Raw genomic sequence first — 14,579 nt, forward strand, 5'->3', positions numbered from 1 at the left:
ACTACAAAGAAAATCTCATAAAGGACATGAAAATGTGTCATAACCTCAATTTTAAAATTAAACAAAAGAGCATAATAGTTAACACTGATGGCTAGGGGTTAAACTGCTGACACCTAAATCCTATTCCAAAGTCATTAAATCTCTGGGTCCATTGTGTACCCTCAAAAATGAGGACAGTAATAATAATATTATATTGGGTTGCTCTAAAAATTAAATAAATATTAATATATTTATGAAGCACTTTGACAAAACCTGGCTCATACTAATGTGTCTGTTGTTACTTTATTAAAGAGTTCATAAACATACATATCATACATTAAGAGGGCAGGGTAATGTATTACATTTTTACTTGTGTCACACTACTCATACTGTAATTTCATATATGAAACAGGGAAACATTTTATAATACTTTTACTTTGGATACAATCTTCCAGTGGTATGGAAGATCACCAAGGACAGGGACATTTTATCTCTTATTTTAGCTTATACTACAACTTGGAACCTAGCTTGTGGATCAAAATTTTAACAAAAACAGATGAAATAAATAAATGTGATCGAAAAAGACTGTTTTTGGTAACTGTCCAGTTGTCAGGCAGTGAAATCTTAACGGTTACTGACCAATTCAAGATTTTTAAAGAGGCAGTTTATCTAATTTTCTCTGGTATAATGTAAGATGGTTCTATCTCCAGAATTTCTGTATGTCAAAAAATTCACTTTGTAAAGTTTGAAACCTGAAACATCCTTTCTCACATGAAAAATTTTATAAATAGGGTTAGGTTCTCAGAAGAGCCACAAATATCTATTCGACATAAGGGCATATAGAGAGTAATATAACTAACCACCTGTCTTTCTTAGGTGACATCGTATTTTCAGTTCTAATCTGGAATACCTGATGCATACATTTTCCTGTGGTAGTGGTAGCATCAGTGGCACTGGGAATGGCAATTATATTGAGGGCTTTAGAGAGAAGAGAGGTTAACACTTCCTGGAAACAAAGATGTCACTGCTCAATGTGTACATAAGAGATGGTAACTGTGGGTAAAGTCACCTCCAGCCCATCTTAATTTGAGTAAAAAGACAGTTGTCTCTACAGGGGTCAGAGTATCTCCACGTAACTTCCTCAGTTACAAATCAATTACACAAAATTTTTTAAGAATTAAGTTGGCAATGAACTAAGTTTATATCAATCTATTCAAATCTTAGTAGTGACAATATATATTGTCTTCTAGAATCTTGAAAAGAGTAACTAGGTAAATTAGCAGTAAGATAAATGGTTTCAGGCTATTTTCTTTAGCTAGCTCGGTAATAAAGTGGAGAAACCCAGAATAAAAACAAATTTACAAATATTAGAAATAAACTGTTTCCAGGTTTTTTGAAATACAAACATTAGTACAATGAATGAATCTAAATTTTATGGTGGTCCAGCTCAATACAGAGGGGGGACTCTAGAATAATATTAAATAATATGAAAATATTTCTAAGAAAAGTAACCTTTAGAATTCTTTTCACTACACGTAATAATGGCTAAGATAAACGAATCTGAAGTTATGCATATGACTGCATAACTGACCTTATTTTCTCTTAATGCCTGATATTAAAAGAATCAAAACATTAATAAAATTAAATATTTTGCAAAGAAGTTTAAATTTAAGATAAAAGTTACTATGATCAGTTAAACAAATCATGCATGTACAATGTGCAAAATGCACTTGAAGAGGAACAAAGGTTTAATATTAAACAGAAGAGATTAAGAATAAAAGATCAATAGCTGTACTCAAAGATAATATAAATGAAGAAATATACAAAGAAATCAAAGGAAAAACAATCCAAGAGAAAAAAAATTAATGGAGGTTATACTGATAGGGGTATTCACAAGTAGGAAATAAGAGGTAAATAGAGTGAGAACATTTCACAAAGGTAGGACAGCATGAGTAAAGGTACAGGAGGAAAGTTCATCATAGTTTTGTGGGACAGAGATAATGAAGTCTAGAGGGAATTTAAGAGAAGTAGAAAGGTGATAAAAAGGGAATAATGAAGAGCTAGTGTCATTTATTTCAGCAAAAAAGTTGACACTCTCTATATAAATATCTATCTACATTCTTCAAACTGTGGTCAAAAAATAGATTTCCATAAAAAGATGAAATCTCCAACCTCTGCTAAAACTAAAATCTACATTTAAAAAACTGTGGTTATCAACATGAAATGTTGATACAGTGGTAGGGAAGTTTAACATGAGTTTATGGATAGCAGATACTCTGGTATAGGAGTTTAAGAAAGCAGTTTAGAATATTAAGGAAATAAGGGAACAATGAGTCCTTACATATGCAAAAAAGGACAATGGAGAAGAAAAAATCATGGAAAGTATCCAAAATGTAGACAGAAGAGAATTTAATTTTTGAAAATTGCAAATAGAGGGAGCATGAACTGTGAGCTATGGCTTCTTAACCTGACTGATACCATGCTACAGCAAAATACCAGGGAAAAATTATACCTGTATCAACAAAGTATAACAGAGGTTAGAGAACAGGAATGAGAAAGTAGCTGAAAATTTAAAGGGAAAATACTGGTAGTGAGAAAAAGTGTATTAGGAAAAGACTCAAATTCGGAAGATAAATGATCCAAACTCAGGTTTACAGCTAAACTACACACTAAAAAGGAATGAACTACTGATGCTGCTACAACAACAAACTGCATCTCAAGAGTTATTATGTTAAGTGAGAAGTTAGATACAAATAACGAAAGACTGTATTGACTATATTTATATGAAATTCTAAAAAAAACTAGTTTCAGAAAACACATCAGTGGTTGCTAGCCATAGAGTTGAGGAGAGGGACTAGCTGTGGTGATGAGCACATGATGTTATTATACATTTATCAAAATTTAAACTGTACATCTAAAATTGGTAAATTTCATTGTACAAAAATTACACCCAAAAGTTTTTTTTTCCAAACTTAAAAATTTCAAGGACTTTTATTTCTTGCGTAATTTATTAGGAATTGAGTCATTACTCTAGAGCTCCTTTATTATTCTCGATGCTGATATTTCCTGCCACTTTTCTCTGCTTTAGAACCATTGTCCAAAATGGTATATGTCACTAATGGATGGATTACAAATGTAAATAATGTAAAGACTGAAAAAAGGGGCAGGGCAAAGAAAACGCTGACCAAGACAAGATCCTTGGGAAAGATGAGGCCAGGGTTAAGAGAAAAAAATTAGTCGTTCTGGAAGGAAAAGAAGGAGCAATATAAAGATGCTTCTAAAGATGGTCTGTTAAGTAATAGCTATGCTCTATGGAGAACTTTGCCCTCTGTCTCTTTGTCTCATATCCTCTATTACTATACTATCCAATAAGGTAGCTACTAGTCCCAGGTAGCTACAGACATTAAAATATATTAAAAGTAAATTTAAAAATTAAGCTTCTCAGTTACATTAGCTATATGTGGCTAATTATCATAAAGGACAGGGTGGAAAATATTTACAGCATGAGAGAAAAGTCTACTGGACAGTATTAGTAACTCTATAATCTTCAGTTTCAAAATAAACTAAGACATCTTAAAAATGCCATGGGGGAAAAAAATAAAACAAGCAAGAAAAATAGTATTTTGGTACTGTAAAATGTTTACACAGAGTTCAATCTAATCATGTTGCTCACTAGTGTGCAATTCTGGGAAAATTATTTCCTATAACTTCAGCTCAAAAAACTGATATAAAATTAGTGTAGCACCACTTTGTAAAAGGTATCTCAGGGTTACTGAAAGCATTAAATGATCTGAGAAGTATCTAATATAGTGCCTGGCATGTGGCAAAAATATTACTTTCTTTTTCAGTTGAAACTAAGGACAATCCTTGGCATGCATTTTCACCCGATATTAACAAATTCCTTTTATCTTACATATCACAATTTTGGTTAAAACAAATCTACCAACCACTATTTAATTTTTAAAAATATAAATATAGTATACCTTTAAAAAATCACTTTTCAAAAGGGTTTATCTACAGTTTTCTTACCTTAGATGAAATGATACGGTTATCTATAAATTTCTGAGGTGTATAAAGGCCATTCTGAGGAAACCTGTTGGCTATGTAAATAGTTCTTGTGTCACTTTGATGTGGTGGGTCAAAACCCTAAGACCAAGCAAAAGAAAAAACAATAGTCAACAAGATGAGTTTTTATGATTATTTACTTTTGGTTTTAACTGATCAGATTACACAGTTTATTACTGACTTGGAACTACAAGTAAATGCCATCTACTTAAAATCTTAGAAGAGTCATTTTTTCCTTTCACATAGTCTTTAGATATAAACTGCTTTATTGTGATTAATATGTCTGGTTATTCAGGTGACCATTTCTCATACATTATTCAAAATACATTTCTCATACACATTCAGTCTTCATCCGGTTTCCATCTCACAGTTCCCTTGAAATTCCCCAAGACTGAAAGTGTTAAATGTATCTCTTAAGTTTCCAAAAGTTACTTAACTTCTGGAAAATACCTAAGAAGGGAAACTGGTTGCCAGGAGAATCAACCAAGTGACCAGAGGGGTGGAACTTGCAGTTTCATTCCCAGACCTCTGGGGAGGGGAAGCTAGAGGAGTTGGAGGATGATTCAACTGACAAGGGCCGATGATTTATTCTAACATGCCCATATAATGAAGCTGCCATAAAAACCCTAGAGGGGCTTCAGAGAGCTTCCAGGTTGGTGAATATAGATTTGGGAAGAATGGTTCTCCTGAAGAGGGAATGGAAGCTTTGCACCCTTTCTCCATACCTTGCCCTGTGTATGTCTACCATTGGGCTGTCCCAGAATAACATCCTTGGTAATAAATCACTGATCTAGTAAGTAAATGAGTTTCCTGAGTTCTGTGAACCATTCTAGAAATTAAATCTGAGGGGATCATGGAATTCTCTAATCTGTATCCAGTTGGACAGAAGCCTGGGCAAGTGGCTGGCATCTCAAATGGAGAGTGTGGGAGACTTTGCCCTCAACCTATGGGATCTGATGCTATCTTTGAGTAGATATCTAGGGTAGAACACCCTGCTGATGTCTGAGAATTGCTTGGTGTGGGGAAGCCACCCTCACATTGGAATTGGGAATAGGAACACTACATATAAAAGAATTAGGTAATACTTCTGGTAATGAAAAAAGAATCCATACTGTCAGAAATGCTACCACAACAGAAAAAAAGACCTATAAAAACATTTGAGGGCAAGGTTTTTTTTCTTTCCTTTCATTCCTTGGGGGTTCCTTGCCTTTCTCTTTGGACAGATTCACACTAAGTAACATGAAAGTGCTGTGTATATGTATGCTTAGTTAGTTTTGAGCACATCTGATGACACAGATTTATATTTTATTTCTTTCACACCCAGCTGTTTCAAAGAGTTTTTTGCCCACAGTACTTACAATACAGTTAGTTGGCTATGGGTCTTGCCCAGATTTCTTTCACACAATTATCTACATATGCTAGTCACATTATCAATGATTCCCTGAAATATGTATGCTATAATTCTGACCACAAATCAGAAGATTATTCTCAAGGTACATTTAGAAATTATCTCTAATAGAAAAGTTTTCACTGGTAACAAGAATACTTATTCTTATGGTACTGAACTCTTTTCCAGGGTGACAAGTGAATCTTCAGGGCTCCTTTGTTACCACTTGGGACCTCCTGTACACATTAAAACCATCACCAAATGCAAGACTTTTTTTTGTTCTAACAGGAAATTATTTGAATTTCTCAGATTTTCATTGTGGTCCTGGGTTACATATTAGTACTAATAAGTTATTAAAAGGTCAACAAAACTTGGCATTCAAAAACTACAAAGATCCATTTTTAGATATTACTAATTATTCTAGTTTAGAAATCTACTAAATAATGAGGTTGTCATTAATGCACAGCAGCCCTGTAAAATTCCATTAAACACAAACATATACAGATAGTGGAAATTCCTATATTATCTAGAGGAATATACTGTTTAGTACATCAGAATATTAACAATGTTGTGTATGGTTTTCTACTGGTGTTATTCTTGGCTTTAAAATTTTTATGTAACCCCAGAAATAGCTAGTACAGGACTGAGTAACTGAAATGCTTCTGTATGCTCCACAAAAACCATGTTTAATTTTGTCCATGGTATTTACATTGATAACCAGTTTTTCAGATGTCGATGTGCAATTATGTGTCTGATTTAAAAACCAATTTCTTCAAGTATAGGTGTGGGGGGTGTGAAATCAGTTCCCAATATAGGATTTGGAATTCACCCCTCTATCTAGAATATCACAACCATCTTAAAGAAACAGGTCATTTATTTATTCACAGATATACTGAATTTAACTACTTACTTAGTCATGAAGGACTATGTGATTTGTTATATAGTCAAGCAAATCATAATAGTCTAACACAATTTTAAAAAAATGAAAGAATAAACAAATAGTTGGTTATTGCTATAATCTAGGATTTTTCTCAGAGGGTTTGCAGAAAACTTACAAAGTTCAAAAAGTTACAAGAGGGACACACAGGTAACTGGAGCATTAGACTGCATGAGGCATATTTATCCAGCTTCTACTTTGTTACCACATTAACATAACATTAAGTTATGGGATAAAGAAAAATAAATTTGAGGGTCTGAAAGAATATAGAAATCTTTTAGACATCAAAACAACTGAGACTGAGAACCACTGATATTTTTTTTTCTAAATCGCACAAAGATGCAATTACTATTTAGATTCAACAAAATGAGGACCTTATTCCCCAAATACACACACACACACACACACACACACTCTCATGTGCAACATTTATCACTAGAATATTCATGGATATACGTGTGTATATACATACATATAAATGCATGCACTTTCTAGGAAGCAATGCTTACCTTTTGCCATTCATCTCTACTGAATAATCGAAATTAGTGATCATACACTAAAGATTGATTTCTACAGTTATTTCAGAAATGTTCCAAAAATAATTTTTAAATCAAACTGAATTTTAAATTCAGCATCACCACTTGCCAAGGTATCATCATAAAAATGGTAATTCCAAATGGATAATAATACTGTTTTTCTCTTACCCCAAAGATGCTATAACACTTTTTATGAATTTTGACTCACTTTTTTTAGTAGTGATTAATTCACCTGATCTCATCCAATCACACTGGATACATATACCTGTAGGTACAAGTGTGTATTTTTTCATATACAAATAGCTAAATTTTGCATTTGTGACTGTAGTGTAAGTACAGCTAAATGACCTTTATGGAAATTAAACCTATAACTTTAGTTCATTAGCCTCATTTTCTCTGCAATGAATTAAACTAGTGGTGAACTAAATAAAAGAATGAAATTGTCTAAAAATGAAAAAAGTGACTTAGATCAGGGTCTATAAATAGGCCCAAGTTGCTGAATCTCTGGAATTTTATGTAAATTTGCATACATATGCATTTTTCTGAAAAGTGACCATAGTTTTCACTGAATTTTTGTGATGCAAAGTATTAAAACTTATCTAAATTTTGCTTTGTAATTAGTCTCCCATTTTCTTAGTCCATATTTTTAAAATACATAACAGAATCTTTCAGTAACACTTCAACTTTCTTTAAGAGGAGTTAAAACAAATATTTGTTATCAAAATTAACTGTTTAACTATACTGCTATTATCCACTTAAAGTATAGTTCCATACTATTTGCAGCAAGCACTATCAGCAGTTCTATGGCACGGAGTAAGAAATACAATCCCAACTCCCTAATCATTAGGTCAAGGCTACATGCAAGGGTTCAGACACCTTTGGTATATATTACATTTTTTTGCTGCTATCTCAGACTACACATTTACACAGTAAACCCTTTGATTCTTGCTTGCTCCTTTCTCCTCTGATTTCATTGTGTCCTGGACAAAGCAATGACGATATAATGCTATTATAGAATAATGCTATTCTAGTCACCCTGATTTTATTTTAAAGCCCATAAATATTTTGAGTATAGGATTTAGAAGCATACAAATTTAAACTATTTAAAAATAAAAACTCTCAAACTCTAAAAAAAGACCTCATTTCTGTCTGGATTTGTTAGCATATGTACAGAAACTAAAAAAAAAAGCCTGTGAGTATTTAAGGTGGAAAAAAAATCTCACGATGACATTTAGAGGAAGAACTGACAACATGCAAGATTTATTTAAAACAACTCCTTTTATAATTTCAAATTGATGAGATCTAAGGAAATTCAACTAGCAAATAGCTATTTAGTTTTTGGAAGTTGATCTTTTGTACAAAATTTGGAAATGAATCACATTTTACATTTTCACACCAAATGTAGTCTCTGTACTATCTTAAAATCCCAGTTTATGAAAAATAAACTCATTGCAAATAAAAGAGCTGAGACTGAAACTATAGCACTGTAATTAAATATTGCCACATTTCTTTAACCGAGAATTCATCTGTAGCACATTCAGTGATCAATTTGTGACACTTTTTATTCCTATACATGATCTATATTTCCTCCATAACAGAAAGTTTCAAAATAAACAAAATAAAGTTTTAGAATCAAAACTACAATAGTACCATTATTAATATTAATGAACAGAGCCTTATTTACAGGACATATGACTTATATGGCCAAAAGTTATTTTTGTTGGCTATATGGTCCAATGTCAACAGGCACATGAAATGGCAGAGCAAAAATACAATGTTTCTGGAGAAGAATGGCCTCATGTCAAACTCAATTGTGAATTTCTATTCCTGGATATAGACTCTAAATAAACCGGTATGTGGGTAGTATAAGAACAAGATGATTTTACACTATTAACAGACCAAAGAAAGGTGATAGGGAATAACTTAAAATGTCCATGATAGAAACAAACACAGTGATTCAACTTTTGGTTTTACACTACATAATTTTAACTACAGAATCCAGGTAGTCCAGGCTCCCAAGAACTTGGGTTCAGTGCCGGGTGGGTTGAGACTGGCTCTTTAGCTATACAATATAAAATTTAGAATGATCTTTGATGCCAAAGTTCTTAAATCATCTGCCAATGCTTTACCATTTCTCATAGGTTATGTATTACTTCTTACACGTGGTTCTTTACTCCAACATATACTTCCAGCAAAAGATTTCTCATTTTTCAAGTTTTAGTTTAACTGTTTCCTTCTCAGTGGAGAAGATATTCCTTCCTTCCCCAGAAATTAAGGAAGGCATTTGCCCACCAAACTTTTTATACACTACTATTACAAATTCTATTAGATTGAAATGTAACTGATCATCTGTTTATCCAGCAACCCTTCCAGATGTTAAGATTCTTAAAGGCAGCATGTGCTAATTATTTAATGAATGTTTACTGATTGGAGTAAATTACCTAGTTCTCAGATTCTGAGTGATTTTAAAATATATCTAATAATAAACTTTCTCCCAAATTGAGAGAATTTTTATTCTCATCGAAGTCATTTACCACAGCTTTACCATTGATGGAGGGTTCATTTCCAGATGTCAGAGAAATTAACTTCTATTAGAGAAAAGCAAGTCAAAACTGAAAGGAGATAACATTTCATACCGATTAGTATAGCAATTTGGAAAAAAAAAAAGCAGAAAATAATAAGCATTGGTGAGTATGTGGAGAAACTGGAATCCTTTTGTACTGCTGATGGGAATGTAAAGTGGTGCAGTCAATGAACTTAAACAACTTGAACAACAAACACTATGAACAACAACAAAAATCCAAACAATAATGATATGATCCAGCAATCCCACTTCTGGGTATATACTCAAGAGGTGAAACTAGGAACACAAATATGTATCAGCACATGCTTGTTTTTGGCAGTATTATTTATAACAGTCAAAAAGTGGAAGCAACCCAGATTTCATCAAAAAACACAAAATGTGGGGGCCTCCCCGGTGGCGCAGCGGTTGAGCGCTGGGTTGCGAACCTGCCCGCAGCCTCTGCGGCGCTGGTTCGATCCCCGGCTGCTCCCCGGCCACCAGAGGAGGGTCCCACATGGCGCGCAGACCTCTCCTGACTCCCGCTGCTCCCCTCAGCAGTGTACTTCGGTCCTTCTGCCTGCTCTGCTCCCCGCTCTGGCTCTGGTGAAGTCTCTCACCCTCCCGCGCTTCTGACTGTACCCAGTGCATGTATAAACAAAACAAACAAACAAATAAATAAACATGCCTCTATAAAATTAAAAAAAAAAAACAAAAACAAAAACACAAAATGTGGTATGCATATATACATACACACACACAAAGAAAAAAATGGAAATTTTGACATGCAATGATGTGGAAGAACCTTGAAGACCTTTCACTAAGTGAAATAAAAATACCACAAAAATATTGTGTGGCATCTTATATAAGGAATAATAGCCAAATTCAGAGACAGAAAGGAGAATGGTGGTTGCCAGAGGCTTAGTGAAGGGGGAGAATATCGAGATGGTGTTTAATGGGCAGGGTTTCAGTTTGAGAAAATGAAAAAGTTCAGAAGATGGATGCACAACAATGTGATTTTACTTAATGTCACATAATTATAACTACGCACTTAAAAATAGTCAAAATGGTAAAACTTAAGTTATGTACATTTTACCATAATTAAAAATGTTTCACCCACTTAGCTCATTACCATGGATTTTTTGGTCTAAGCGAGTCCTGTTTGGCCCTGATTCAACCATGGTAGTGAATATCATTTGCTGCACTGGTGATTTCTATGTATGGAATCACAGAGACGTTTATGATAAAAACAAATGTGTGAGGTTGTTTTAGTTTAGGTCAAATTTAAAAACTATAGTTCGTAAAAAAGAATATAAGTTTCTATAACAAAGAACACTAAACATGATTTTCTTTGTATGTTTATCCGGTTGAGTATTGGTCGGATAAGGATTGAAACTAGTAAATCTTACAACCGATGGTGTGTCCAGATTGGAGACAGATGAGGAAAAAGAAATTCTACCCAGGTTTCTCAATACTTTTGCGGCCCTTCCTTCTCCATTCATACACAAAAATGTCAATTAAGATGGCTTCCTAAGTATTCCTTAAAATATCAGAAGCAGGGCTTCCCTGGTGGCGCAAGGGGTTAAGTACCGCACTATGAAGCAATCTGTAGCCTCTGCAGCATGATTTCGATCCCCAGTTGGCCAGGGAGAAACCCACATATCGAGGCAGGTCTTGCCCGCTGCTCCCCTCAGCTGTGTGTTTCAGTGGGTCTGCCTGTTCTGTTCCCTACTCTGTCTCTGGTGGATCCTCTCACATACAACCCTGCCGCTGCATCTCTGGCCTGTACCCCAGCTCTTGTATGCATAAATAAATAAATCTTTAAAAAATATATCAAAAGCAGTTGGCTACCACCTTACGACAGGTTGGAGATATGTAGTCAATCAAAAAACATCTTTTACACAGCTTCTCCAAAATTTAATATTCTAAATATGTATCAGTCATAAAATTCCACCACAAAATTCTCAACAATAACACTAAAAAGTGTTTTAAGGTCAGACTTAGAAATGATGGTTGAACCCTTTTTAGGTTGTTTAGGCAAGAATTGACATTAAAGGCAGAAAAAAAGTAAGAAGGGTGTAAAGATAATGCAGAATTGTCCTACTGATTTTTAAAAAAAAAAAAGATTTATTTATTTATATATACAAGCACTCGGGTATAGGCTAGAGGTTTGGGGGTAAGAGGATTCACCCAAGACAGAGTGGGGAACAGAACAGATTGACTCAAATACACTGCTGAAGGGAGCAGCTGGCAAGTCAGGAAAGGTCTGCTGCACCATGTGGGTAGCTCCCTGGCTGGGAATTGAACTCATGCTGTAGTGGCTGCAGATTGCTTCATAGGTTGCATCTTAACCCCTTGCGCCACCAGGGAGGCCCTGTCCTATTGATTTTGTATCTAGGAAACCTGTTTTCAGGAATGACTGTGTCAAAAAAAACCTCTACTAAGTAAATAAAAGGAGCAGCAATAACAAAACCCAACAATTCTGAATTTCTACTGGCCCCATTTTTTATAATCTAAACACTGTACTTTTGACTTTGCTATAAACATTTTTAATGTTTCTCAAGGCCCATAACATTACTACTCTTCTATACAAAGTATATGCTGTTCGTATTGTCAGATCAGTACAACATAACACCAAGTATTAAAATTTAGCAAATTGGGAGAGTTTTAAAGAGCAATCTTGGGCCAGGGGCCATTTCTGAACTGAGAGGCTTATATCACCTTCAACTTCTTTTCTGAGTAAGGAGAATTCAAAAGGCAAGGAGTGGAATTCCACAAAGAAGTTTGGGGAAGAAAAATCTTACTCTCCAATGCAAATCTTGTCAGTAGAGAACAGAGGAGTTCAAGTGGAAGTACACCAACAATGAAAAGAATCTCAGCAAAGGGCATCCAAACAAAAAAGCATGAAAAAGGTCAGAGCTTCCTGATAACCAAAGACAGCACAAGACAATGACAGAGAAAAACTTCTGAAGAAGATACCGATCAATCCCTCCATTGCCCTTGAAAATGCCACTGGTCAACCTGTTTTAACAAGGACATAGGGTAGGCCTGGTGGAGTGAATTAATGCTGAGCACTAAAGGCTAGAGAGAGGTTTATGAAAGGATCTGTGAATATGCATATCCGAATCAAGAGAACTCCTAGCAAAGGAGGCTAGGATCCAGAAGCAATCACAGAGAAAAGCAATAGTGGGCAAAGGGAAAATAGCTCTGGAAAGTTCTGAGGAAACTAATTCTCCTGTAGTGGTTTCTTCTGAAAAGGGGATGCTTGTGCCCGTCCTTGAATCTTTGAAGGGCCTACTACTACTCTTGAGGCATACAGTGGTAATAACATGCTATGTTTGCCTCCTGAAACAGAAGAATTACAACCATGGCTGGAAAGATGGAGGATGTAGAACAGTTACTACAAGAATCAAAAGATGTCAGATGGTATGTGTCCTTACAAGTCTCTCTGGGTTGGTTTCTTGTGTAATTTCACACAGAACAAGCCCATAACTGAGAAACAAAGGCAAGTGTGTGCTTTCTTCCTGTTCCCTGCCTGCATTTTTCTATGCTCACACCTGAGGACAGGGTGTGCTCCAAATATGTCCAAAGGAATAGGGTATTGATTAAAAGCCTCCAATTAGAATGTGGTACCAGGAATAAGGTTACAGTTATGATTAATTAATGATAAAAAAGATGACTACAATCAACTCCTTGTTGCTACTCACAGTTGAACTCTGTGAACTCTGGGTCACTCCACACCCTACATGCTTCCTACAATTTAATGATTTCTGAATCTTAGATATTTTAAGCCAATGTAAGAGCTACTATTTTCTCCCCTCAAGCATGTTATATATATATTTTATTTTATTTTATTTTTTTTTTATAGAGGCATGTTTATTTATTTATTTGTTTGTTTTGTTTATACATGCACTGGGTACAGTCAGAAGCGCGGGAGGGTGAGAGAATTCACCAGAGCCAGAGCCGGGAGCAGAGCAGGCAGAAGGATCGAAGTACACTACTGAGGGGAGCAGCGGGCGGCAGGAGAGGTCTGCGCGCCATGTGGGACCCTCCTCCGTTGGCTGGGGAGCAGCCGGGGATTGAACTGGCGCCGCAGAGGCTGCGGGCAGGTTCGCAACCCAGCGCTCAACCACTGCACCACCGGGGAGGCCCAAGCATGTTATATATATAAAACGAACTTTTTCAAAGTTTTCTTAGTAACCTGAGACTTACGGTATGGTTCTGGAATAAACACAGGACACTTAGCTGGTATTTCCACTTGTAACTGTTCCCTGTGGTTTCTGCTGCTTAAAAATGTTTAAGGTTACTTCCAAACATAAGTATATAATGTACTGCAGTTAAAATGGATATATAAAAAATTCCTTATATTTTAGGAGACTATTTTCATTTGGGGGCAGATTATTATGGTCTTGGTAGGATTAAAAACAAAAAGCATGAAAAAAATTGTCAACCAAAATAATACTGCTGAAATGTTTCTAAATGCCTATATATACTTTGCTCTATAGGTTTTTCTACATTATTAAGAAAATTGTTTGCTTAAGAGTGTTTCCCTATAGTCATTGAGAAAATGATGTGTAATAGTTTTCTATTACACATGAGGGATTACATGCCTCAAAGTCAAAACTTCTTTTCAGGAATGAGCCAAGGGAAGGAAAGAAGGCTTCTAGGGGGCATTTTGGAAATAAAACTTTTACTGATTTTCACAATGATGGGGGCAGAGTAAAGCTACTGCATTTTATATGTGGGTAGAGGGTGGTAGGGCAGAGATTAGATGTACTCCAATGCATTATAAAGCAAGAAGACAATATGGGTAAGAGAATTCTCAGGGATATCATTTAAGATAGATGTGGAAAAAAAGAACAAGCAATGAGAAAGGTCATCAAAGCAGAAGGAAAACAAGAAAAGTTGTATTGCAGAAACCCAAGCAGTTGCAAAAACGAATTGCTTTATATACTGCAGTAAAAGATGAAAACCGAACAAAAGGCTATTGAATTTAATAATTAGTAAATCACTGGTGGCTTTTGCTAACACAGTTTGAGTAGAAAGGGCTACAAATGGATGGGTGAAGGGGGGGGCGGGAGAGGAGGGTGTGAAAGAGAGAGGAGTGATCAAATA

The 14,579-nt window shown here is 35.2% G+C and overlaps 1 protein-coding gene across 1 annotated transcript in view; it reads right to left on the minus strand.

Moving 5' to 3' along the window:
• ATP11B (ATPase phospholipid transporting 11B (putative)) overlaps positions 1 to 9,467 on the minus strand; it is a gene marked incomplete at both ends in the record, with an annotated part of 81,741 nt that extends 72,274 nt beyond the window's left edge. The window contains 2 exons of the mRNA XM_084232716.1: positions 4,009 to 4,125; positions 9,450 to 9,467. Coding sequence (XP_084088842.1) covers positions 4,009 to 4,125; positions 9,450 to 9,467 — 135 coding nt within the window. The remainder of the gene's footprint in view (positions 1 to 4,008; positions 4,126 to 9,449) is intronic.
• Between the last annotated feature and the right edge of the window lie 5,112 nt (positions 9,468 to 14,579).

The sequence above is a fragment of the Talpa europaea genome (genome assembly GCF_964194135.1).
Source record: "Talpa europaea genome assembly, chromosome: 4".
Lineage (NCBI taxonomy): Eukaryota > Metazoa > Chordata > Mammalia > Eulipotyphla > Talpidae > Talpa > Talpa europaea.